This window comes from Argiope bruennichi, chromosome 6 (genome assembly GCF_947563725.1).
Source record: "Argiope bruennichi chromosome 6, qqArgBrue1.1, whole genome shotgun sequence".
Lineage (NCBI taxonomy): Eukaryota > Metazoa > Arthropoda > Arachnida > Araneae > Araneidae > Argiope > Argiope bruennichi.
In genome coordinates this window covers 26,892,407-26,918,107 of record NC_079156.1, presented here as the reverse complement: position 1 = coordinate 26,918,107, position 25,701 = coordinate 26,892,407, and the positions used below count along the sequence as shown (strand labels likewise).

General features: G+C 30.9%; 1 protein-coding gene across 2 annotated transcripts in view; it reads right to left on the bottom strand.

The window, feature by feature from the left end:
• The window catches only part of LOC129973063 (hypoxia-inducible factor 1-alpha-like), a 262,208-nt gene that overhangs the window by 10,785 nt on the left and 225,722 nt on the right, over nucleotides 1-25,701 (bottom strand). For both annotated transcript variants that reach the window (XM_056087424.1, XM_056087425.1), the window contains exons 7-9: nucleotides 2,361-2,508; nucleotides 1,129-1,298; nucleotides 361-536 (exon numbers count right to left, since the gene is read on the bottom strand). In XM_056087424.1, the coding sequence (XP_055943399.1) occupies nucleotides 361-536; nucleotides 1,129-1,298; nucleotides 2,361-2,508 (494 nt within the window). The remainder of the gene's footprint in view (nucleotides 1-360; nucleotides 537-1,128; nucleotides 1,299-2,360; nucleotides 2,509-25,701) is intronic.

Genomic DNA, 25,701 nt, shown 5'->3' with positions numbered 1-25,701 from the left:
GAATGTGATCCTTTTACTAAAATTGTCATTCTTGTCAAATGTTGATTAATTAATTGCCAAATTAATTGACATAAGGACATACTCAATTTTCTATACCACAGTATGAATCATAATTCTGAAAATAAAAACCTGAGTATTTGTGGTTTTATGGCCTTGGTCAGAATATTTATGGGTCGTTTATTAGGAAATACACAACAATGTTTTGGGAGACCATTCCTATTAGTTTCCCACAGAGAATCGCCATGCCATGTTTTATGATATGATTTTAATTGAATGAACTTTTGTGAGTCTTTTTTTTTTAAATTATCATTATAAAAAACATTGGGATACAAATGGAAAACAATAAAGAACAAAAATTACCAGATGAAGTGAGGACTCTGGTGTTCCACAGTAGCTGGGAGATGACAAGGAGTCATCCCTGTATGAAAAGGGGTCATCGCAAATGCCACTCTCTATGCTGCACGGGTCATCTGGAAATAGACCAAGTTCCAGCTGCAGCTTGGAATCTTTGAGGGGCTCTTGAAATAAGAGAATGTCTGAAAAGAAATGTTAGATATGAGATTCCAGTTTTCAAATTAAATGTCTGCAGGTAGTGATTAAAAAATAGTTTGCAAATATACCTTTAAGAACAATATCTTTATTCAGTTTTTCCAAATATAGTAATTATTTTTAAAAGAAAAATGTAGAAATTGCCAAAGCAGATAATATTTCTAGACATTGGAAATTTCATTACAGAAACCACTAATTAGCATAAATAAAAAACATTTCATAAAAAATAATTAAAAATATGCAAACAAATTGGAAATGTCACATAAAAAATAAACTATGTCTGAATGATGTAATGGTCTGTATTTTAACCATAACAAGCTTAATATGAAATGAATATATATATTATTTCAAGCATATGGATTAAAAACATTAAATATAAAATAGAAAATAAATTATAGGAACAAAATGAAAATACAGAAAAATTGGAAATCAAAGGGCCTCAGCCAATTTCTCAAAAAGTGTTTTTCTTTTTGAATTTACAAACCAGGGGAAAACTGCTTACTAAATAACAAAATAATTAAAATGTAAGATTTCAGATTAGACAATGCAAATTTGTAAAGCATGAAGAAGGCCAGTCACCTGTATCAGGAAAATTGAGAAAATCTTTGCTCATAACTGGTTCTTTGGGGGTGAAGATGGCACAGGTGGTGGAGAGGGAAACAGCACCTGGTTTAGTCTCTTCCGAGCAAGAAACTTTTGCAGCAACTTCTTGCTCCTCACTCACGATGTCATCCTGGTTCTCAATTTTGCTGAAAAAGAGAAGGGGGGGGGGGAATTAAGACTTCAAGAAATGCTTGCATCCTCTGTGTTAAAAATTTTGACCACATGTTGATTAACATTTTTTTCATAAAATTTATTCACTCACAAAGCAAGAAATTTATAGTTTCTCTTGAATAAAGAGACCTTAATAAAGCAAATAATAATTTGTAAGGAAAAATAAATTAATATTTGTGTCAGAACAATTGAAAATATTTATTACTAAGCACTTAAATTCTACAGTCACTTCCCTAGTAGCGCACAAATACTGTACAATATTGTGTGACATTGATCAATATTATATAATATAGCACAATAGTGTGCAACAGGCTGTGCTCTTTCTTCTTTATCAAATCTTTATGATTATATATATTTGTAGAAACAAAAATGGAATTCAAATGACATACTCAGCAAGAAAAAAAGACATTCTATTTAGAGAGCTCACAAAATGTAATAGAATATATATTGCATAATCATAAATAATGATTTATCTCACTCATTTATAATATTTCAAAATATTCAGTAAAGCATTAAAAACTATAATAATCATGCAAAAGAACTATAATCACACATAAAAGTATTGCATTAAAATTTGATTTAAGATATCATTCTTCAGATTTTCATATTTACAAGTGGAAGGGGCATCAGTTCAAAAGAAATACACATTTTGATTTGCTAGGAGAAAAAACATTAGTTGAAATTAATTTAATATGCTCCTTTACATCGCCAAATCACCGAAATTGGTCAAATCAAGATTGCAAATAAGGTAAATAATACTATGAACAGGGTTATTATACCGACGACAAATTCAACAGGCACTTTTAAATAAAAGTTAACGGTTTCGATCAACCTACTCATCTAATTTTCGATTAAAATTTTATAACAGAAATTTAATGAAGCCAAAAGTATTTTTAGGATGTCAAACAAAATAGCATATAAAATCTGTATGCACAAAACTGAATTTGAAATAATTTTTTTATACATAGATGGAAAACGCTAAAGAAAGTGAAACATTGTAAGAGAGGAAACCATAAATAAAGATACGAGAAACTTACCTTAGTACGTAATTAAGACAAACTACACATTCTGGTTTGGTGCAACCGTTTTCATAGATCAGAGTTGCTTGAGTCAGCAGCCACGCATGGCCCCCATTTTTTGCAAGAAAACGATAATAGGTAGTTTCGACTTGTCCTTTAGCAAATACTGTGAAAGAAAGAAACACGTCATTTAACACAATAGAATAATAATAATAAAGATTTTTATAAAATGGCTAGGAACAACAATCACAAACACCGCAATACGCATTAAAAGAACAATTCTGGTACTATTATATTTTTTAATTATTATTTTAAAATAGTAAAAGAAACAATCAAGTCTTGTACTGTGATTTTAATTATTTGAAAATTATTATGAAAACAAATTAACAAACATGAACAAGAAACAGACTCGTTTCCAAGTAACAAATTACTTTCAAAGAAGAATATCACCAAAATTTCCTTTCTTATTTTGCATTTAGATTAAGATGCCTCCCCAGAATATATTTGAGTCTTTTAAATTTATTATACAGAATTGTAACTTAAGCTACAAGCAAAACTTGATATCTTTATCAATACTACAAGAAGAAACAAAAAATATTAAATAGTTATAAAAGCAAACGTTATGAAAAAAATATAAAATATTTTGTAATCATACCAAAATGAAGTACAAATCTTAATCTCTTAACAGAGAGCAAGAATTTTTCTTTTAAATTACAACATTTAAAAAGTAAAAATAATTGTGACAGTAAAAATCCACACTATTCAGATGAATTGCCCAGAGATACAACTAAAATGCAACGGCCCGTAACTGGCCACAATAACTGATGAAGAACCACAGAATCTTACGTAACTTCGCGATAATATTTCGAAAAAACTTGACCTTCGGGTTACAGTCACCTGTGGCAACAGTAGCACACAGTTAAATTCAGCATAAGGAAATAAGATTTTAATTTTTTTTTTATTTTCGTTGCCACTATCACTTCCCAAAAATGGTAATAATAATAAAGGAGGGGAAAAAAAAAACCCTTGCTCTTAAAATGAGAAATAGTTAAAGTGAAACTTGGAAGCCTGATAATGCATTACATTTTCTTTTGCAGTGACTATCAGTTTCATCATAAAGAATTAGAATTTAAAAAATATATATACTATAATAGTTACGATAATGCATCAATAAATACGAAATTATTTGTTTTAGGGTCTAAAGCAGAATAGACAGTAGTAACTCTTATTTACTTAAATTATAACTCAATATGATTACTGCGAAATATTTTACGTTCATCTTTTATTCTAAATTCTAAACACATCTTCTACTTTTGTTGAAGGAATCTCTTCTTTTGCTTTCATAGCTCAAAAAAAAAAAAAAAAAAAAAAAAAGTAAAAAATAGTTTGGAGCAGAAGTTTTTTACAAGATGTTCTATTATTATTTTACAGAATTTTAATTTACAGAGAAATTATACGAATAATGTTGTTTCAGAACTGAAAAAATAGAAATAAAATTCAAATCGCACACAGATGATCCTATGATTTTTTTTTTTTTTGCATAATTGAAAAAATTATAAATAATAATATAATTTTAAATTGAATCCCCCAGGTTTTCCAAAGTCATTTGGGTTTTATAATTCCATGTATGAATTCATTTTGAAACAATATAATCATGTTATATATTAGGTAGTTTTTCTTTGTTTTTTTGTGTATATATATGTGAATAATAATTATTATTGCTTTTTTATTTTTTCAATTCCGTTTAAGTGTTATTGTTAATATAAATTTTATTTTGTTTCTTCTTTCTAATTATAAAAAACGTGCCTTTATTCTAACTTTTAAATTTATATATTTTTTAGAAAAAATTTCATTAAGACTTTCACGTTTTGTGTGCAATTAGTGTCATTTTATATAAATTTTATTACTTCTCAATCTCAGATTTTTTCCCCCGTATATCTTTATTTTATTCTCTTATTTTAATCAGGCGGGAATAAGGAATAAACACGGGGGGAAATATATTGCGTTCGTCCTAATGATTACAGGAGTAAGGGTATGAGGAGATATTTTACACGTCACTAAGTGCTAGGCAGAAGTTGATTTGCTAAGTTTAATCAACCTGCAGAAAACCATGAATTATTTATACTTGCAAATGAAGAAATATGGTCTTATATAACAATGATAAAAGATTTTTCATTCCATTTTTTTCGTTCAAAGCAGCAATCACAGAAGAATAATAAAATGGAAGTTATTTGCAACATAATTTCAACGTTTTCCCGATTGCTTATCGGCAACGAAATAAATCACTCGACACATTTCAGCAACTCTTCCAACGATTCGTTATGAAATAGCAGTTCCACATGCGAAGTTGTTTACCAGCTTCATCAGTAGATTAAATTCCGGTCCTTTCAACCACTTAATCCAGAAGAGATAGATCAGTGCGGGTTCCCTTCTTTTTAAATATTCCTCTCCCTTCGCATCGCGCCAGGGCATTATCTGAGAAGTTATTTTTGTTCCACAACCTGCAATGCCTGTTTTGTGAGCGGGCGGCAGTTATGCAGCGTTTAAATTTAGACTCTACTACAAAATGCACCGTCATCGAAAGGAAAGCAAAGAAGGATCAGGGAAAGCCCCCAATAAAGAAACAAGGAGCGGAAAAAGAAATATATTTATATATCATGCCCTTTCCCGCATTAGAAAATGGGCCCAAACAGATTTATCTATTTATTAACCAATGGGAGTGGTCTTGCAGAAACTTTCCCGCACACACTCTAATAAAGGTATTATGCCAAAGAATGTCTTGCATGGCACTGGTGTATAACAGGAAATATTAACCTTTGGCCTGAATTTAGCATTTTTATTGGATCTATCGTGTCATCCTTGGCGAGTTTTTTGGCTTTTAATCCCTGGCATGCGTTAGTAATATCCAAAAACCGAATTTGTGTTTTAGAAACATTTTTCTTAACCCACTGAATTAAAAATTTGACACAAGGCTACACTTATAGCCACAAAATCACACATCAAATTTGATAAATCTAAATTATCGTGTTTTTGAGTTACTGTATTTACATGTTTCTGAAAGCACACATCAACAGGCGGTCAACCCTTGTTGGATTTGGCTCAAAATTTGATAGGAGTTTACACTATATAAAGTTAAATCTGTATACCGAATCTTATCTGTCTAGCTCTCTTCGGTTTGTAGTTATCGTATTAACTCATAATCGAACAGACGAACAGACACTTCCTCTGAATAGAAATGCTCAAAATTTGATAGAAATCTACAAATTTGGTGTAAATACTATATACTAAATTTTACCCGTCTAGCTCAATGCACTTTATCTTTATCACAGACAGACACACAGACATTTTCCAAAATGTTTTTCAGGGAGGCCTAAATCGTGGAGACTTGTCAAAATCCCGAGTTCAATTTTTGTTGATTACAATACTTTCTCTATACTTCATTTACAAGAAAGTAATAATTCCATTTACAGAGTGCATTACAAGATGACAACAGATGCATAAAAGCCTTAAGAAACGAATGAAAAGAACATTATAAAGCAACACTATACAGCCAATTCAAAAACACCCAATAAACATGCTGAAAACCAAGAAATCGTAAGAGTTTGAAACTAAACATTTTAATAATGTATAAGAGAGTGAAAAGCGAAATATATACAATCTCAAAAGCATTAAAACCACATTATGAATTTAAAAGTTGTAGTCATTTGATATTAAAGACACCAAACGATATATTAAAAATGTAAAGTTCTTCAGAAAACTTGTCGAATATTTTATGAAATTTATATAATGAGAATTTATTTACATAGTTATATCTCTCAAACACGCTCTCAAATAAGTTGTATTCTAATATATATTCTCTAAAAAATAATACAGGTAAGAGATCTCAATACAAAAAGCAGAGGAGATATTTAAAGCCGCTTGGAAGTACGACTCTATTATTATCCCCTAATTTATATTCCGGTAGTTTTATGGCTGCAGTTGTTATCTTGGGCTTGTAAGATGAGTTTTAATTTTTTTTTTACAAGAGGATTGCGTAATACGTTTAGCGAATAAGAAGTTCTAGAAAGTTAGTACATGATAATGAAAGAGATCGAGTAGAAGAATACGGATAAAAGCAGCTTAAATGAAGGAGTTATATTATTATTAGCTTTTAGTAAATGTTTTCTTTAAAGTATGCAATAAATGATAAAAGAAACGAATAAAAATATGCAACTGAAAGCAGACTAAAATTAAGAAGTTTAAAACAAAATACTAAGAAAAACAGAAAATGATTTTACGATAAAGAATCGGGAATATAGCGTTAAACTTCTTTGTGAATTTATTAAAAATTTATTGAAATTTTTTTAAGAATACATTTCGATTCATCAATATTTCTTAAATATTGATAATATTTATATAATAATGTATTTACATTAGTATAATTAAATCAACTATACAAATATAATATATCAATATTTTTTTCCATTTTAAAGAAATAGCAATGAATCTGTAACTAAAACGATAACTAGAAAAATATAACAGTGAAAAATATTCTGTATTATTTTCAAAGAAATATACTGACTTTTTAAAAAAATCAAGTCCTTGAAAATAATAACAAAAACTAAGGCTTTTTACTTTATGCGATTTTATACCAGTCTAAAGTTTTATTTACGACATTAAAAAAATATGGTACTATGGCACGCTGTACATCAAAAAAGCTGAAAAACGTAAAGTTTTATACGCATAAAATGCCACGGGATAAAAAAAAAAATCTTCAAAACTTTTCTTTAACAGGAATACATCAAAAATATTTGAAATTTTCTCTTGTGCATCTACACAGCATTCCCAACACAATCCACTATATACTCGAATAAAACAAGCGACATATTTAACTCCAAAGAAATCCCATTGTTTCGGCATCACGCCAGCACATACGGGACGTCAGCTAATATGCCATAACAATCGCCAGTAAAATATTCACGTGACCGCCTTCTACAAAGACTGAAAAATCAAATCTTTTACACTACCGCGCTTTTATTTTGTTTACAATACGAAGTCATTCACAGGTAAAAACTGAAGGTCGGTCGCTTGAAGACAGACATTCTTCCTAAAGTTTCCTGCTTCAAAGAGGTTTGGTTTGAGAAATAAAAATCGGAGGAATTTAAGAAATGGGGGGGGGGGCATTTTTAACTTTTGACCTTAAGAATATCCACTGCTTATGTCATAAAAGAATGGGTTATTATTTAAAATTATTTCATTTATTAATGAATTGATAAGTTATTAATTTACTATATTATAAAAGCATAATTTAAGTTCCCAAACAGAGCGACAACATGGTAGAACAATAAAAGCCATACATTAATTTAATTATTAAACCATTAATGTGTTTGGATAAAAACACAATTAACTATGATAGTTAGAATTTAAAATAATAGCTGACCAAGAATAGTGCTTCAATACAAAATGCAGGAAACATCTCAAATGAATGACAAACAAATAAATAGACCATCTAGAATGATTTTTACGAAATATTCTCGGATATTCCCACGTTAAAGTATTATTCCATACATAAAAGTATAGAATAATACTGTTACATAAAAGTATACATAAAAGTTGATATAAAAGTATACATAAAAGTATTATATTGGTATTAAAAGTAAAAATATTCCCCGCAAGGAAAAAAAAAAAAAAAAAAAAAAAAAACTGCGGACCTTTAGTAAGGCTGTCAACTTCACGAGTGTTCATATCTATATTTCCGTAGTGTCGCGCATGAGAGTTTTGTGCTTCGTAGTACAATAAAGAAATCCCAGTATAAATTCTGGGCGCCATTTTCTGACCGATTAAAACCATAATCTCACGCAGAACTACAATTATAGTAACATCGCATACTAAATTTCATTTGAATCGTTGCTTTTACATGCATGTGAAAATACAAACCAATACACAGGTAACTTCTAAATGGATCTGAATATTGAGAGTGCTTGAAATGCCAAATCTTGCTTGTATTTGAAATGCCAAATCTATATACTGAATTTTATCCATTTCGATCTTTGCGTTTTGTAGATGTCGTGTTCATCTTATTTAAACAGCCAGCTACACAGACTTCCTGTAAATAGACTTTTGCTCAAAATTTGATAAAAATCTACTTTTCATGTAAAGACAACCCACAACATTTCACATGACTAGCTCATATAGTTTTTGAATTACCGTATTTACAGATAGACAGACAAACATAACTCAAAAAATGTGCTTTTCAGACTCAGGATGTCTCAAACGTGGAGATTCATTAGTCTAAATTTTTAACGATTGCAGCACTTTGTATGAATTTTTTGACCATTTTAATACTTTCTTATATGAAGAGCAAAGAGAAAGTAAAAACAATCGCAAATGCTTGAAAAATAAGTTTAAACATGCGTTTATATTCAAATTATATATTTCATAATAATCGCTTAAAGAAATGTAATAAAATGATCACCATAGTGATTGAGAAAGAATAAAATAGATTGTAAATACATAAGTGAAAAAAAAAATATTACAAGATTAACTATTTATATCTGATAATTACAAAAAATAAAAGAGCATAACTACTTTAAGAGAATATTAACCGACTAGATACCTAGATTTTCCTTTCCTCTTACCTACCAATTATTTTCGTTTTTTCATTCTTTCGTTTCCTTTTCTTTCTTTAGCTATAAATAAGCTTCGTATACGCCTGGCTTTCTAAACTATGACTAAAATAAAGAGAAAAAAGAAAGGAAGAAAGAAGCAGTGCATTTCTCTCTAGTATTTCATGGGCTGTTCTCTTTCTTTCGCCCCCCCCCCCTTAAACAACAACAACAAAAAAGTTCAAATTCGTTTTCGAGCAGTGCAGTATTTTTAAACTAAACCTATAATTTCGCGTGCTAAAGTGCAGTATTTGGAGATGTGCTATGAACCGTATTATTTCTACCAGAATGCCGCTGCGGTTTTGACTCGGTTCCAAAAACGAACGTTACATTTTCAAATATTCATGAGCGACTCGCTCATTATTCCATATTAATGAGAGACCCAAATACACCTTATCAGCAAATCAGAGCTATCGACACATTAATGTCAACAATTCTTAGATAGCGCTTAACTGAAAAATTGAAGATTAAGAATTGCTTATTTAAAAAATATATTAAACCACAGTATTGTTAAAATTTGACAGTTAATAAGAAAAACACGCTATATCGTGTATTTTCTTTAGTACTTATTTTCTTGCCATCGAAGTTTTTTAGAATAACTTTCATCACTTCAGAAAGTGCAATAAAAAGCAAATCATGTTGATATGAAATATTTATGAAATGTTAGCTTAGAAAGTCCGAATGAAAGAAAACATTTTATTCAAGTTGAAATAAATCTGAAATATTGTTTGAGTATTTTAGAGCAACATATAGTTTTTATAGATTGCAATATCAGGTCTATTTTCTTTTCTAAAAAGCTGTTGGACAATAAAATATCACAAATTAAAGGAATCTCCCTTTTTTCCCCCCCTTCTTTCCATTATTATCATATTATATATGGATTTCTATGTTCTATGAGTATCTCTACAACAGTTTACCTTTGCTTTTTAAAAATAAAATAGTATATCTGATTCTAAAGAACATTTTAGTGTTGTTATTATAAAAAAAAATAAGTCCAAACGACTTATAAAATGTGAAAAAAGAACGACTATTAAAACCTATTATTTTTAGAAGAATATGTTAATTTTTGATATAGTATCAAACAATGACATAAAATTTTTGCTTGAAATGCTTTTCATATGACTGAACTTTTTAAAAATTCTTTGTTCGATTTTCTAGGGAGTTTTTTTAGGGCATACGGCTTTGGCGCAGTCACTAAGGTTTTGAAAAAGATCTATGTTGGTGCGAACATCTATCAACAGAGAGGTGATTTTAGCAAACGTAATTTTTTTTTTGAATAACACTATCTACATCCTAATTTATTTCATTAAAAAAAATAACATGACTTTTCAAATTGCTTTTAGTATCAAAAGAATAAATTAAAGTTATAAAATAACTCAAGGAATTTCTAACAACTCAAAAACTATGTTACACAATGAATTATTTTTACTGAACTTGTTACATAAGCTTGTTTTGCGACAGCGTTTGAAACTGCTGTTGTTTAGAGTCGATTTTGAACATTTACAAATGGCTTAACTGAAAGAGCTACGGTCGTTTCAAAAATAGCTGTGAAAAGCAGACAGCTCTGTACAAGAGAAATGGACTGGCAGCAGAATATCAAACAAATTAGGTAATAAGCGCTGGTGTCACAAGAACAAAGCCTAACTTATCTCATAGGAACAATCGGGGCTGGCAATTATATTTCATGTCTCAGAATAGCGGTTGCTACTTCCGAAATGCAGAAAGGTCACCAGAAAACTTCCCAGGCGATAGATCAAGGCCAACAGTTTCTTCACGGCAGAGTGAAAGGGTTTATTTTTTAAATGTGTGCATGCCAAATATTCATTCCACTTGGCTCGACTAGCTTCAAGGGGGTTTAAAAACAGCATGTCAGTTATCTATCTCTTAGTGAATTGGTGCGGCTGGTGTGAAAAAAAGAAAAGAAAAGAAAATCACAGGTGAGGCTAGAGAACGCTTGCAAATGAACGGGGTCTATTGGTTGCGAGACAAAGGTTGTTTTTCTAAAATGTCAAAAGTATCAACTTATAGCACAAGCAAGATTCAAGAAAATTTTTCATAAAGTGAATTTATGGTATACTTTGTGTTTCTAATGGAATGAATGATTGACTGCCAACGGCGTCGACTTCTGGAAGACTGCCGGATGTCATTTGTATTCAAACAGACATCAAAAGAGATGGCTAGTTCAGCTACAGAAATGTTAATCTTGTAAGGTGCGGCAAAACAAGACATCAGTATAAGCAAACAAGGATTAGGTGTAGATTTTCGAATGCGTTTCAACAGAAAAGTTAATATGTATGGGATATTTTCCTTTTTTTCATTTAAATTTAATTTTTTGCATTTCCTAAATGAAATTTCCAATGTATCAGCAGTTAAAAGCTTCATCTATATTACAGCATTGACGATGTAAGGGAGAAATGATTGATAAATCAGAGAAATTAATCTCTTTGGCCATTAGCAATAACCTCCTTGATTTAGAGATTGGTCACTCTTGTTCTTAACAGAGCACGTGAGCGAGCCTGATTATCAAAATATGGTTTAGTTTGTATCGCAAATTATGCAACATTTTATAAAACCAGTTTCAGTAATCTCCACAAAACTTTCTCGCACAATCTCTAATAAATTTGTCATGAAAGAGAACCCCTTGCATGGTATTGGCATACAAGAGTTATGAAATATTAACTTTTGACGTGAATTAGGCATTTTTACTGAATATGTCATCCTCGGCGAGTTTTTTGGCGATTAATTTCTGACATGCTGTTAATAATATCAAAAAAAAAAAAAAAAATCTAAAATCTTAATTCTAATTCTACTTAGCAAATTCTAAAAATCTCAATAGATTATTATGTGACAAAGAAAATTTGAAGAATAAATCATAAATAGACGGCGAGGAGTTAAATTTTTAACATTATTAAACTTTTCTTTGCCTAATTTTTTTTTTAAATTAGTGAGTAAGAAATAGATAGAGGCTCAACTTTAAAACCGAAGTTAAAAACGCACAGTTCTTTTTATGAAAACAGTTCACAAATAGATCGCCATCTGATTTTCAGAAATATTCTATTTTAATTAATAAACTTCCTTAAAACATTAATCTGCTAGAATTAAATATTTCTAAAAAAAAAAAAAAAAAAAAAAATCGAAACCTCACAATTTCTTTCTTTTTTTTGGAAACACAGTATCTGCACATACAGTAGCTTCAGAAGACGATGGATTATTTTGATTAATGAATTTCCCCTAAAAGCAGTAACACAAAGAATACTAATTTTTATTCTATACTGTTAATGGCACCGAATTCTTCGAAGATGCAACTAGGTAATAGAAGGTAAATTCAATCATCCTTCATTCATCTCCAGACGGAAGGAGGAATACAACAACCACAACAAAAAAATAATCCACGGGAACAGCAAATAATGCTCCACAACTAATAAACGGAATGTCTGCTGGTGTTCGTGAAAGTTATCAACTTTTCCTACTTTATTTCCTACAAATAAAGTACAGAAGAGAAGATGGGGCTACAAATTTATCATCCATCTATTTCGCTTCCTTAGAACGTTAAACCGCCTGTACCCTCCTCATCTCTCTCTCTCCCCCCTCTCGTCGTATCCATGCCGATCCGGCCATCCATTAATCGAAAAGCGTCACGGGAAAAGCACGTGATCGTTTTCCGTGACGTCACGAAGGCAGCAATTGGGATGCACAGGGAAAAAAAAAATGCTATGTTCCGTTTCTTTTTTCGCGATGTGGTGAGTAAAAAAGAAATGCAACTGAGCAACAAGGAGGAAGACGTGAATGGAAAGAAGACTACGAAGGTGAAAATAAGATTTTAAAAAAAGTTGAAAGTGCTCTCTTTTTAACGCGTATGATGTTTACATTTTTCAAAAGATAAAAGAAATTCCCAAACGAAGTAAATCAGGCGATCAAGTATTCAAGTAGAAATGGTTAAAGAAAGTGGTAATGTTTAATTAATGTAAAGACTTTGACTAAAAACTTTTTTTTTTTTTTTTACATAAATTTGAACATGCTTTTTTTTTTTTAAGGCAGGCCAAATTATTCATTTGCGCACAACTTTTTTTGTTCTTTTTTACTTTACTTTTCTTTCTTTCTTTTATTAAAAATAATTTTGTGCATGAGAATTTAAATTATATAAAATGGATGACAATTAATTCAGAAAAAAGTATTTATAGCTCTTCAGAAATATTTGTATTAGCTTAAGCAACTTATAAAATGCAAATAACTTGCACACACCAAAATGAAATCTACGACTTCAACAAGATATTATAAATGCAAATATTAAAATAAATAAAAAATAATAAAATCAACCTTCTAATTATTTGATACAAAGTATTAAAGTTCCAATAATATATACTTTATTTCTCTCAGTTAATACTATAGTACATAACACAAAAAGATGTGTTTCTTTAAGACAGATTGGCTATTATTCTTACATATTTCTCTGAAACTTTCAATATAACTGAAGGCCACGCTTCAAAATGCTATCCATTCATGCTGTGTAGTAGAAATTGTGAAATACAGTGAATTTTGAGAACATGGTTAAACATAAAAAAAGTATAAAACTAATTACTTTCATATTACAAGAAATTGCAGATTACCATTAGTTGTAAAACAATAAATTATAATATTAGAGAAAGGATAATATATTTCGAAAAATAATTTCATATCAATACCATAAAATATTTCGCACGAAAAAAAATTAAATACAAATTAATATTTTCCAAGCATGGACAATATCAGCCTATATCGAACGAAAGTTTTATTTAATTCATGCAACAACAAGAGCAGATATAATAGTGGGATCAATTAACGAATGTAATAAAAATTAAGTTTATAAAACAAAATCATATTTTATCCATGAAATAAACAGAAGTGGCCACTATAGTCATGTGTTTTTTAATGCACTCTTTTAATTGAGTATCTTCAAAGATTTTTTTTTTTTTTGAGATAACAGAGACAGAAAAGACTGCATTTGAAATAAAATACTGAGTTAAACATAGTGATATATTTCCTCTCATTTCATTCCTCGATGCAGATAGGGAGAAAGCGCATTTTTGTGAAACCGTCCCAAACCAGTCTGGTCAGTAGTTTTGGAGGACACGGAAGCCATTAGCACACATAAAAATGTAAGCATGTAGTCTGCGTAATATTACGGATCATTCTCACACAGCTGCACGGCCTATCATTAGTCTCACGAATGCAGCCATTAGAGACACAACTTTCTTCCAAGTATATGGCTCGGAACGACTGTTTCCAAGACGGACAAAGACCAAGAAGTGAAACAGCTGCATTGAAAAAAGTCTTTTCCAAGATAGTGAATAGAAAAAAAAATATCTAAACGTAATCTAGAGGATGCATTTTCTTCTAAATTAATTCATTAGAAATAATCTAAACGGTGATTATATATTACAAAATTATAAACTACAAGAAATTAATTACAAATATTTACAAGTCGATTATAAATTACAAACATTCACTTATAGTCATTTTTATACGTTGGTTAACTACTCTGACTAAATAGAAATTTTAAAAAGCTCAAACGATAATAGATGCATAACTTAAGAGAAAATTAATCCATCTAGTAATATATGTATTTTGGCAAATAAAATACTATTGCAAACCGTATTTTTTTTATTTTTTTTAAAGAAGAGAATTATTAAAATGCCGAAAGATTTAGCCATCATGGATATCTAATAAATATGTTGTTTTTTTTATACAAAAAACAATCCTAAAACTCATTTATGTGCGATTAGTGCAATAGGCCCAGCTCTGTTACTGATTCAAATTAGTAATTTATAAAATTGTCTAACAACAGAATACAGCAAGAGTAAAGTTAACTTTAATAGCATACAGGAGAATCCGTTTCATTGCGTGAATAAAAAAAAGTAATGCTAATTTTCGATATTACACAAGAAACTCTGTTCTATCACATTAGTAACAATAGAATTCAGCAAGAGAACATTTTTTACAACGTACAGCAGAATCGTTCCATTGCGTTAATAAAAACAAAAGTAACGTTCATTTTCTACAAGACACAGGAATTTATGTTCTATCACATAAGTTACAATAACAGAATTCAGCGAGAGTAATATTGGATTTTCTATAAAAAAAATAGAAAAATGCTTTCTTTCACATTTAAGAACTCGTTGCACCATTCTTTTCAACATGGTTACAACATGTAAACACACGTGGTAAGAAAATTAAAAGGAGATTGAAAAAAAAAAAAAAAATAGAATGAACACTGACTATGATGAATTGTTGTTGCCAAACAGTTACTTAAAAAAATCGCCAAATGATTTTCAATCCATTTCTAGAAACTGATTGGAATGCAAATGTGTTTGGTATATAAATAACTGGAAGCGATTTCCGTTAACTATCTACAGTTAGCAACTTCTTTATCATTGGTCAGTAGAGAATACAAATACAAATTTTGTAAGTATGGGGCATTAAGTTCATTCTATAGTTAACTCAATTGTTAAAAAATATATTTTTAACTCTGTCATATACGAATTTTCATTTTCGCAGACTATTTGGGGCAGTTCATTAAAATGTGAGAACAACACACTGTGAAATACATGCGTCCAATTGACTAAAAATGTAGAAATCAAACACGGACACCCCCCTCCTCCACATGCAAATGCGACAGAGCACACTTACCGGAACGATGTTCACCGACACAGATTTTGAGATCGAGTGAGACAGATCTCTCGCGAAGGGGGAGGATCGAGCAGACCTTGAAGATCCTACTCCGCTCTCGGCAGACTGCAAGGAACACGCAGAGGGAGCACGAACAAAGTCAGCATTCCGCTGATGGAAGAGAAATGGCAGAGGCAGACTATTTTCGAAACAAGTTGCACTCCCAACCACCTTTCGGGACGATTTAGAAACCGGCGGCTCGAGCTCCACCGGCAATTAAAAAGGAAATCAAGAATCTTTTCATCTGTCGCATGCCACCAGTAGACGCTGTTAATGGATTCGCTAACGAACTGTAGAGTGAGCCTGATTCGAATTCGCCGGTTGGATTGAAAAATGGGATCATACGTCACCGATGACGTCTCTCTCAATGAAAGAGAAATTTGCCGCGGATGTGCATATAAAAATATGAAAAAAGAAAAAAAAGCGCCAATTCGTTAATGTTTGGTCATCAGACCATTTATTTTTAACATAATTTAAAAGATGCTTGTTTTTAAAGATGCAAGAGTTGACTGAAAATGCTATGTAAAAAGCGAAATAAGCGCTCAAGTATTCAAAAGCACGTGACTGCCATTAAGATATGCCATGATGATATGATTATAGGGTCGAAATGCCAAAGAAAGATATATTTTCCCGACAGCAGGATAAAAAAAGACCATTAAAATGCAATTACGGTATTTGTATGGAAAACATATTCCATACCTTATGGTAAATCTCATCCAGAAATGTGTTTTTTTTTTAATACAATTGTTTTTACTATAATAGTATTCACGAGGAAGCCTAACGAAATATAAAACTGTTAATAGGAGTTTGAAAAAGAATTGTAATACACATTTCCGATTTCAATTCCGTGTATATGAAAATTTTTATTACAGATACATTTTTTTTTTAAATTTTTTTATTATACATACATTTTTTTATGTATTTGCATAAAAATGTGATGATTGGATTTAATGGCTTAAAAGCCATGTTAAGGACATGCTGCGCCAAGCTTATGGTGAGAAAACATGGAAGCGGCGAGAATAAAGATAATAATAATAAAAAAGAGAAACAATGCAATTATGAAATCACATCGCAGTATGAAAGTGAACACTTTTAACCTTATTGTAAGAAAAATTTTTTAATAAATTTTTGCTGAATGTTTTTAAATTCGAGCAACGAAATGAATGACCTCTTTTACGAATTCACTTTTTTTTTTAAAAACAAATTTTGAATATGATCATCTTTATTTTCCAAGTCGATTCATTCAGTTAATGTATGTTCTACTGCAAATGATATGCTTAAGTTTTTGGATTAATTTTGAGATGAAAACATAATATTCATAGGTAGAATTATTTAACAGTTCTAATTCAAGTATAACAATAGAAAAGAAAAGATGCCGTTCATTTATGAAAATTTTGATTTCAGTAGGAATGAAATCAGCATATAATATTTTCCGAACACCGTTGATTACAATTTATCTTATTGTACAGTTATTTTTATATTAATTAAGTGCTATTTGAAATATTCTCTTAATTTTAAAGGGAATCAATAACTTAAATTTCTTGATGTGTAACACTTTGTTTTTTAAATTCTGTTTTAGTAATACTACACATTTAGCATATTTCATCAAATTTTCAACGTCATTCAAATAGAAATATTATTCTGACAAACTCGTACGCCGCATATCCAGGTCGAGGCCAAATCAACTGAAACTGATCAATGCGGAACTACGTTAAATGCGTTGACAAACGTCCCTACGTTTTGATTGGTCAGGACATCAGACTTGACCAATCAAAATGAATCAAGCGATGAGAAATTAACTAGCTTTAACCGTATAGTCTTCAAAGACAGAGAGGGAAAAAAAAAAAAAAAAAAAAGGTTCTGCTTTTGCATAGTCACATTTGACTGCCGCATCAACTTATTTCTTACTTTTAATTTTTTCAATGACACTCCAAAAGTGCTATTATACCAAGCGCCATGCAAATAGCTTGAATTCAGCGGGCCTATAATGGGAAACAAAATGGAAAAAAGAAAAAAGTGCATGCATAAATGCTGAGGAGGGGAGGGCCCAAGGACGGAAGGATGTTAGATTACCTAAGGTAGATGCCGCATACTTGCGTCATTTGAAATGCGGGAGACACTGTAATGGTACAGAGTGAAGGCCTCAGCAGCGTTCGCTTTCCATTCACAGATCAGACGGCGTTTTGTTTTTCGTCGGATCGCTGGATATTGAACTCCGGAATGTAGGTCGCACGTTTTGGAGAGGGGTCGATATCGAACGCTTCAGGTATCGGAAAAAAGAAAGCCCTTGGGAAGAGCCCATATTCAATGAGCACTGCTCTGTTTCAGAAGTGCTTAAACAGATTTAGGTTGTTTTCTTTTGAGGATTTTTTTTGTCGTGAACTTAATTAATAAATTTAAATTACTATCAAAAGTGCAGAGGAGTACCTAAAGTTTTTTCCACTTTCAACGCCTCTTCCCCCCTGTCAATCCTTGTTAAATTAAAAATTGGAAGTAGAAAAGAAAAAGAATGAAGTATCAAATGATGAAACACGAAAGAAGATTAATTCAATATACTAAACGTAAAACTTTAAAGAAATATTAATAAGTTAAAGAAAATTAAGTTAAAATGGTTTTATGCAAAATTTCAAATATTCTAAGAGGGACTAATGTCAAAGAAATCAGTATTTTCGTGCCACATCTTGAGGATGGGGCATATAACTAGAAGAAGAAATAAGAACAATACTCGGTAAGAAAACACAACAGTACACTCGGTCACACAACAGTAGTAGATATTTAAAAAAAAAAAAAAAAAAAAAAAACAGTAAAAGAACTGCAATAGCAATATTACAAATTAAGCATTTATCGTTGCAATCCAATACTTTCTGGATTTAGTATAAACATTTTAAAGGCAGAAAAACAATATAAAACAAAAATTTACTTTTGAAACAATCTTTTTATTTTTCCTTATGAATATTAATTTTTAATCTTTCTTATGAGTTTGAAAGCAATAGAATTTAAATTTATGGCGAAATTCGGTGGTAGTAGATATTTTTATATCCTAAAAAGTTTGAACATTTCAATGCAGAACAATACACATTTTGATAAGAATCAAAATCAAATAAATTAAATTCATCAAAAAAAGAAGAAGAAGAAAAAAAAAAAAAAAAAAACTATAAACAGTGTTTCCTGGAATCGCGATGAAAATGGTAAGATTTTATGCATTCAAAACATACCGCATCAACTAAAAGTAAACTTAAACAGCTTTATCTACTGAATTCTTACAAAGTTTCATTGAGAAAAATGTAGCCGTCATATTTCAAACGCGAGTTGTGCAAGAACGATAACCATATATATAATATTTCAATTGCTAAATTAATTTTTTTTTGTTTATATCTCCTGGCAGGAGCTTCTGCACATACGCAAAACATTTTCAAACGAAACACTGATTATGTTTCACAGAAAAAAATTAGTTTTAACGCTTCTTGTATGTGCTACAAATAACGACCACCTCACAGTAAATGATATATTCGGAAAAAAAAGGGGAACTCAAAAAGTTTAAACAATCACATTCCAGAATCTCGTGCGTAAATGCGATAATATAAAAAAGAAATCTGTAAAACACCTTTTTCAAGAACCTGATACCTCCCACGAAAACTCTCCGCCACCATGGAATGTTCTTCCCCTTTGGATGGACGCCAACCAGCACCAACTTGGCAAAGGATAGAAGCTCCAATTTAGAAACAATAGTAAATAGCAATAAAACAGAATGCGAAGGGGAGGGAAAAAAAGAAGAAACAATTTTAAATGTCGCAGGTAAAATGGCGACGGGTCAAAGCACTCGCTCCCCCAGATGTTGCGACAGATTTTTGTGTTACACGGTCAGAAGACACCGGGTCTGAGGAAACCTAGATTTCTCATTGCCTGCATCCCTTCTCAGGTGGTTGGATAATGACAATGAAAAAAAAAAGACAATAGTTTTTGTTCATTCAGCTTCCCAATTCGCGGAGACTCTAAATTTGGATCACGATCCAAGACCTTCCAGTTGAAAAGGTTGTGTAAATATTGCGCAACATATATCAAGTAGAATGCAAATCCAGCGCAAAATTACTTTTCCACTCTAATGCAGCCAATAATTTATGCCAAAAGGATCGAGTAACCACGGGGCGATGTACCCTCCAAGGGAACTGTAAAACTAGTTTCCCAGCAAAACGCATCGAACGGCGTGAAGCCACATATTGATTCGCGTGGGAGTTTAGCAAGCTTAGTTGGAAGCTGGTGGTTTAGTTAAATGATTTGAAGAGTCATTTTAACTCTGAGATGCTGTTTTAAACTATTTCGCCAACCATAGTTAAACGGATGCAAATAAATATTTTACATCCATTTTATGATAATTTTACATAGTACCCGGCACGATTTAAGAATATTATTTTACCATTATAACTAGAAATCTTTTAAAATGAAATTATGTAAATGAGCGGAAGAAGAGAATAAACGAGATTATGCATTTTTCATTAACTAAAAAGAGCCTTTAACAACTATTTTTAACGGAAGATTGAGAAAAATAAAAAAATCTGCATATTCCGAAAAACATCACGAAAGAATGCGACCTGCATAATGAATATAAATTAATTTTATAAATATGTAATCTAAAAGAGTTTTAACATTTAGGGATTTATATAAAAAAAAAAGCATCAACTTTTTTTCTAAAAACAATATCAATCTAAGCAGAATTTCACTTGTTGACAAAAAAAAAAAAAAAAAAAAAAAGCATATTTCTCAGACGATTATCTGGTTCACGGGAAATTATAATTCTATTTATTTAAACTCTCAGCAAATTTCAAAAAAATCTATTATTCATTATATTAATTATATTTGATTTCTACTGATACACAATTCTTTATAATTACTTGCAAAACAAGGGGTGTGGAGTATCTACAAAGCTAAAACACAACTTATCCCAGAAGATTTTCAAGATTTTGATTACTAAAGAAATGTTGGCATCGCCAGCATTTTTCATTTAACATATTTTATGAACTAGTTAACTAATGACCTCCATTGATTTCGGAATAATGGGGTTGATGAACGTCCGTGGATTACAGCTTCAGTTTCAAAATTCTGTAAATCAAGATATAAGGTTCCAGGTTTGAGATGTGATTCCACTGGAAGATCTGCCCAGCATTTGGACATATAATTACTCTAAATCCATTGAAGGTCGAACATTTACCCACTGATGCGGATATTTTGAGAGAATGCTGACCACTCGGGGTATCATCAGATCATGGTTCAGAATTACGAGGTCCAAACCAAAATAACCTTGGAGTTGTTTCTAAACGGACGTTAACATTAAATCTAAATCGATCAAACGACCGTTTTCCAATGGCAGTTCCAATGTATTGGTGAAATGCCAGTAGCGTTAATGTTAATGTAATTAAACTAATCTGTGGATAAATTACTAATCATAACAGCAGCTACTCCGACCAGTCCGAAGATACATGAAAATTTTCAATGTTGCGACAGCATAGACGAGAACTATGATTGTGCCCTAAGCCATTGTATACCCCCTTCAATAAGAAGCATGCCTCATTATTCTTAGGGGTGGATGACCCCCACAACATTCACAAGAGTAGCAAGAACCAACTATAGAACTGGAAGCTTCTCAAACCCACATCTAAGATATTCACCGTTGGGGTTGAAAATCATAAAAAAAAAAAAAAAAAAAAAAAAAAGGAATGTAAACCTAAATCTATGAAAATTGCAGAATCATTTAAAGAATTGAAAACTAATTTAAAGGCATAACAATATCCGACTAGGTCACACAAACACAACCGACCCGTAAAACCATAAAAACTGTTTTATCCACAATTCTCTTTTCAATATATTTCCTCTTTTAAACAAAAAATAAATTCAAATGTCAAAAACAAAACATAATAAAGAGTTATTAGCGAAGGAAGAGGAAGAGAAAAATTGAACCCATCCAGAAGTCAGAGTTCCATAAAACGCAGCAGCATCTGCTCGCGTCTTCTGGTCCCAAAAGCCCGCTATAAAAATCCCTAATCTTTCTGCTCGATAAAATCCTTTCTTCCTTCTTTTCCAGAATCCCTTTTGGCGACGATAACAGAAGCAGGACATGCGTCGTCTCCAATTATTCTTCATGCCTAAAACACTTCCGGGACGAAGGCCCATTACGGGCTGCATAGTAAATAAGGATCGGCCAATTTAAAAAAATGAAAAGAAAGGGGTTTCTCAAGACAGGAGTGTAGACATAACGGAATTCCACCGTAAAAATAGATTCCTCCCTTCATAAAAAGATGTATCTGACGCAGAATGCTTCGTAGCGTGAGTTCTCAAAATAATTGACTCGACCTATTATTCTATGTACAGCACCTACATGCGTGTAAATACTTATATAAAGTGTTGACACACTTGTTAGAAGAAGACGACGAACTTACAACGCAGTAAATTTTTTGAAATGCTAAGCTTTCAGAATAAGCAGTTCCTGAGAAAAAATATATATACGTTGAATTTATTCAAAAAACAAGAAAATATTCTACAATTCTATATATTTTATTTTTTAAAATTTTATATGCAAGATTATTGTGTTAAAGTTATAATATTTTGTATAATTTCAAAATTTTGTTAATACTTCTAAAAAATAATTCAACCACGATAAATTGACAGGATTTCGCCTAAGAAGTGCCTTAACATCAACATTTTCGTTGCCACAACTCATGCTTGCAATTCGGAATATCTATCTAATTAGATATTTCCTCTTTACTTTCTCTTAACTGTAGTATATAAAAGACATATAATTTCTAATAAAGTGTGAATCACAGACAATTCACGGGACAAAATATGTTAAAAAGCAGCTCGCATGCTTATGTTTATTATTTCTTATATGCTCTCTTCTCAGCGAAAGATATCAGTAAACATAAAAAAGCAGCATTTTTTGTAAAATGATGAAAAATATAAGCAAATGGAACAAGCAAATAAACAACAACAACAAAAAGGTCGTGATTTTCACCGTTTAAAAATGCAGAGGAAAAAGAAATTTGTTAATATATTTTTTTAAACGTCAAATTAAAGGACATAATAACAGCGATAAATTTGGAAATAACCAATATATCTTATCACTTTCAAACATATATAATTTTGAATCTTAAAAAGTCTTATATAATTCTTATAATCTTATATAATTTCTCTTAATAAGTCTTAAAAAAACAATGAAAAGTTAATCAATGTGAAGGATCAGCATTTTTTAGAGCAACATATTTTGCACTTTAACTATTTAATTATGCATACATAATGGATTAGAAATGGTGAAATTATAGACTGACTTATTTTTAAAAAAATATGCATTAGATGAGAAAAGCAAACAATTATGAAATTTATGACTTTTTTTTTTGAGCGATTGATTTGTGAAATTTACTTAGTGCTACTTTTATTATATAACTGAAAACATTTTCGATTATTAAACAATTATTCTTTCTAGAATTATGATACATTACATTTATCATTGCATATATAAAGTCTGAAATCAGAAAAAAATATGATTTGCTTTCTGTTAATTAACCAAAATAAAGGTACAATCAATAAAAACCAATATAATGGTACAACCAAAAAACCAATATAAAGGTACAACCAATAAAAACCAATATAAAGGTACAACCAATAAAAACCAATATAAAGGTACAACCAATAAAAACCAATATAAAGGTACAACCAATAAAAACCAATGCAATAAATTACACAATAAGACTCGTAATTTGTAAGGCAGAGGCAAAATTCGAATCTTCCAAAGAGCAAACTCAATCTTTGTTCTCACACTCGTTCTGAATTCTTTACCTGCCTCCCCGTGCCGAAGGAGGGAGGTCTGGAAATAGTGAATGCAGATGGGCCAAATCTATGCCCTGACGGTGGGGGCCTTCGAGTTAAAATAGATTTCTGAGAAGTACGAAAAGGAAAAAAATGAATGCGTACTGATTAAAATAGTCACTTGAATTAAAGCGTAACAAGGGTTGACATCTGTTAAAAATTTTAATAATAACACCTAACTGCAAAAGATGATGTATAGAAGGAATTCTCAGGTGCATAAAAAAGGACGACAAAACTTAATGAAAAATGCATCATAGAAAAATAAATAACACTATTAAAAATCATATTATTTAACAAAAAAGTAGATATGTCATAGTTAAAAACATATAAAATATAATGCATGTAATTTTTTCAAATAATAATTCAAAACTTCACAATCCAATCAAAAACGAGACTACCAATAAAAACAAAACCATCTAAGAATAATATTAATGTCAACCTAAAGATATGGAAATAGGAGAAAAAAATCTTCCTCAAACATCATCAGAATACCATCTATACTGGTTATATACTATACCATGGTTAATACCCATGATAAAATTCGTAGCTAAAATTTGCCTATTTATTCCCTGAAAATTGGAATAAACGAAACACACGTCAATAATTTGAAGCTGCCTATTACAAATACAGTTATAAAATCATAAAAACATCTCAAAGGAAACTGAAATTATTTGATGTGAATTTCCATACCATAGCATATCGACGCAAATTTTATAAGCTTTACAATTATTAATCTAGTACGAAATTGTAGACATATGGAACTTATCCATTCAATGGTTTTGAAAATCTAATAGGATTAGATTAGGTTTATTTAGATCTAAAAGGAGCTTCATAGTTTTGAACTGAAATTTCGTTTCGGGAAAATATATATTAATAAAAAAGATAAATAATACAAACAATACCAAAGCAATGTCTTAATTTGTAGTGTTCTAAAATCGAAAAAACTCATACAACAGATTGGTTTTGATTTAAAGACACAAACTTTAAATGCCATACAAAAACTTAAATGTTCGATTTTCAATTATTCAATTTGGTGTATTTGGTGACAAACTGATAAAAACACGTCATCACAAACATTATATACAATGGGTAGCAATTTGTATATTTATGATTAAGTATTCCACACACATATATTTATAACCTAAACGAATCCCATAAACCCTAAATCAATAGCAACTAACATCTGAACCATAATGAAAAACGGGTAAGGAAGACTAAAAGTTTTAAATTATGCGAATGCGGAAAATGTTTAGATAATGATCTTAAAATCAATAATATTACTGAATCAAGTATAGAAATCAACGGCTCAGAAATTAATTAAATCCTGCTCTAAAGCTAATTACTGCAATGTCAACAAAGAATATACAGCAGAGGAAGTAAAAAGCGCATCGAAAGAATGCCCAGGATGGCGCTGGATGCAGGGTCAAAAAGTAGTATCTGCATATTATCACCACCAGGATATGCTTGCGGATTAACGGGATCGTCTATCTTGGTTTTTGAGAAGGCAGCGATTTTTCAAGGGTTCCTCTATTTGTTTGTTTGATTTCACGTTATCTATTTCAGCGCATATTTAAATATCAGATTGATATTTTAAAAAAAGAAAAAACTTACATCACTATATGCCTTTTTTACACTACTAATAGGTATTCCAAAATCATGTATATTTATAATGAACACCTTGAGCCTTACACCAATAGCAATATAACGTTTGTACATGACAAAAAACAAAAAAAGAAAAAAAAAAAACATGCAAGGAAGACTAATACTTTTGAATTTACATTATAAAAAACAGTGTAATCAATGAACACAGTTATTCATTTTTGAATAACTGTGTCATTATGTCAACATTTACGCGAAAGCATAAAAGTGTTGACATAAATGGTTTGTACAATCCAATAGTCGATATTGGACGAGTGAAGCAAACACAGTCGAAATGCAGTTAGTGAAACAACTGTTGCAGAAATCAATCGATTCCTGCTCGGAAGTTGATTGTATTTAAGCAACGAACACATCCAACGGATGGAGATGTAGGAAGCCCCCTCGAAAGAATGCCCCCCGGGGGGCGCTGGATGCAGTGCCAAAAGGTGGTATCTGCATTGTGTCACCACTTGGGCATGCTTCCGTAAAGACGGGATCATTTGTCTCGGTTTTTGAGA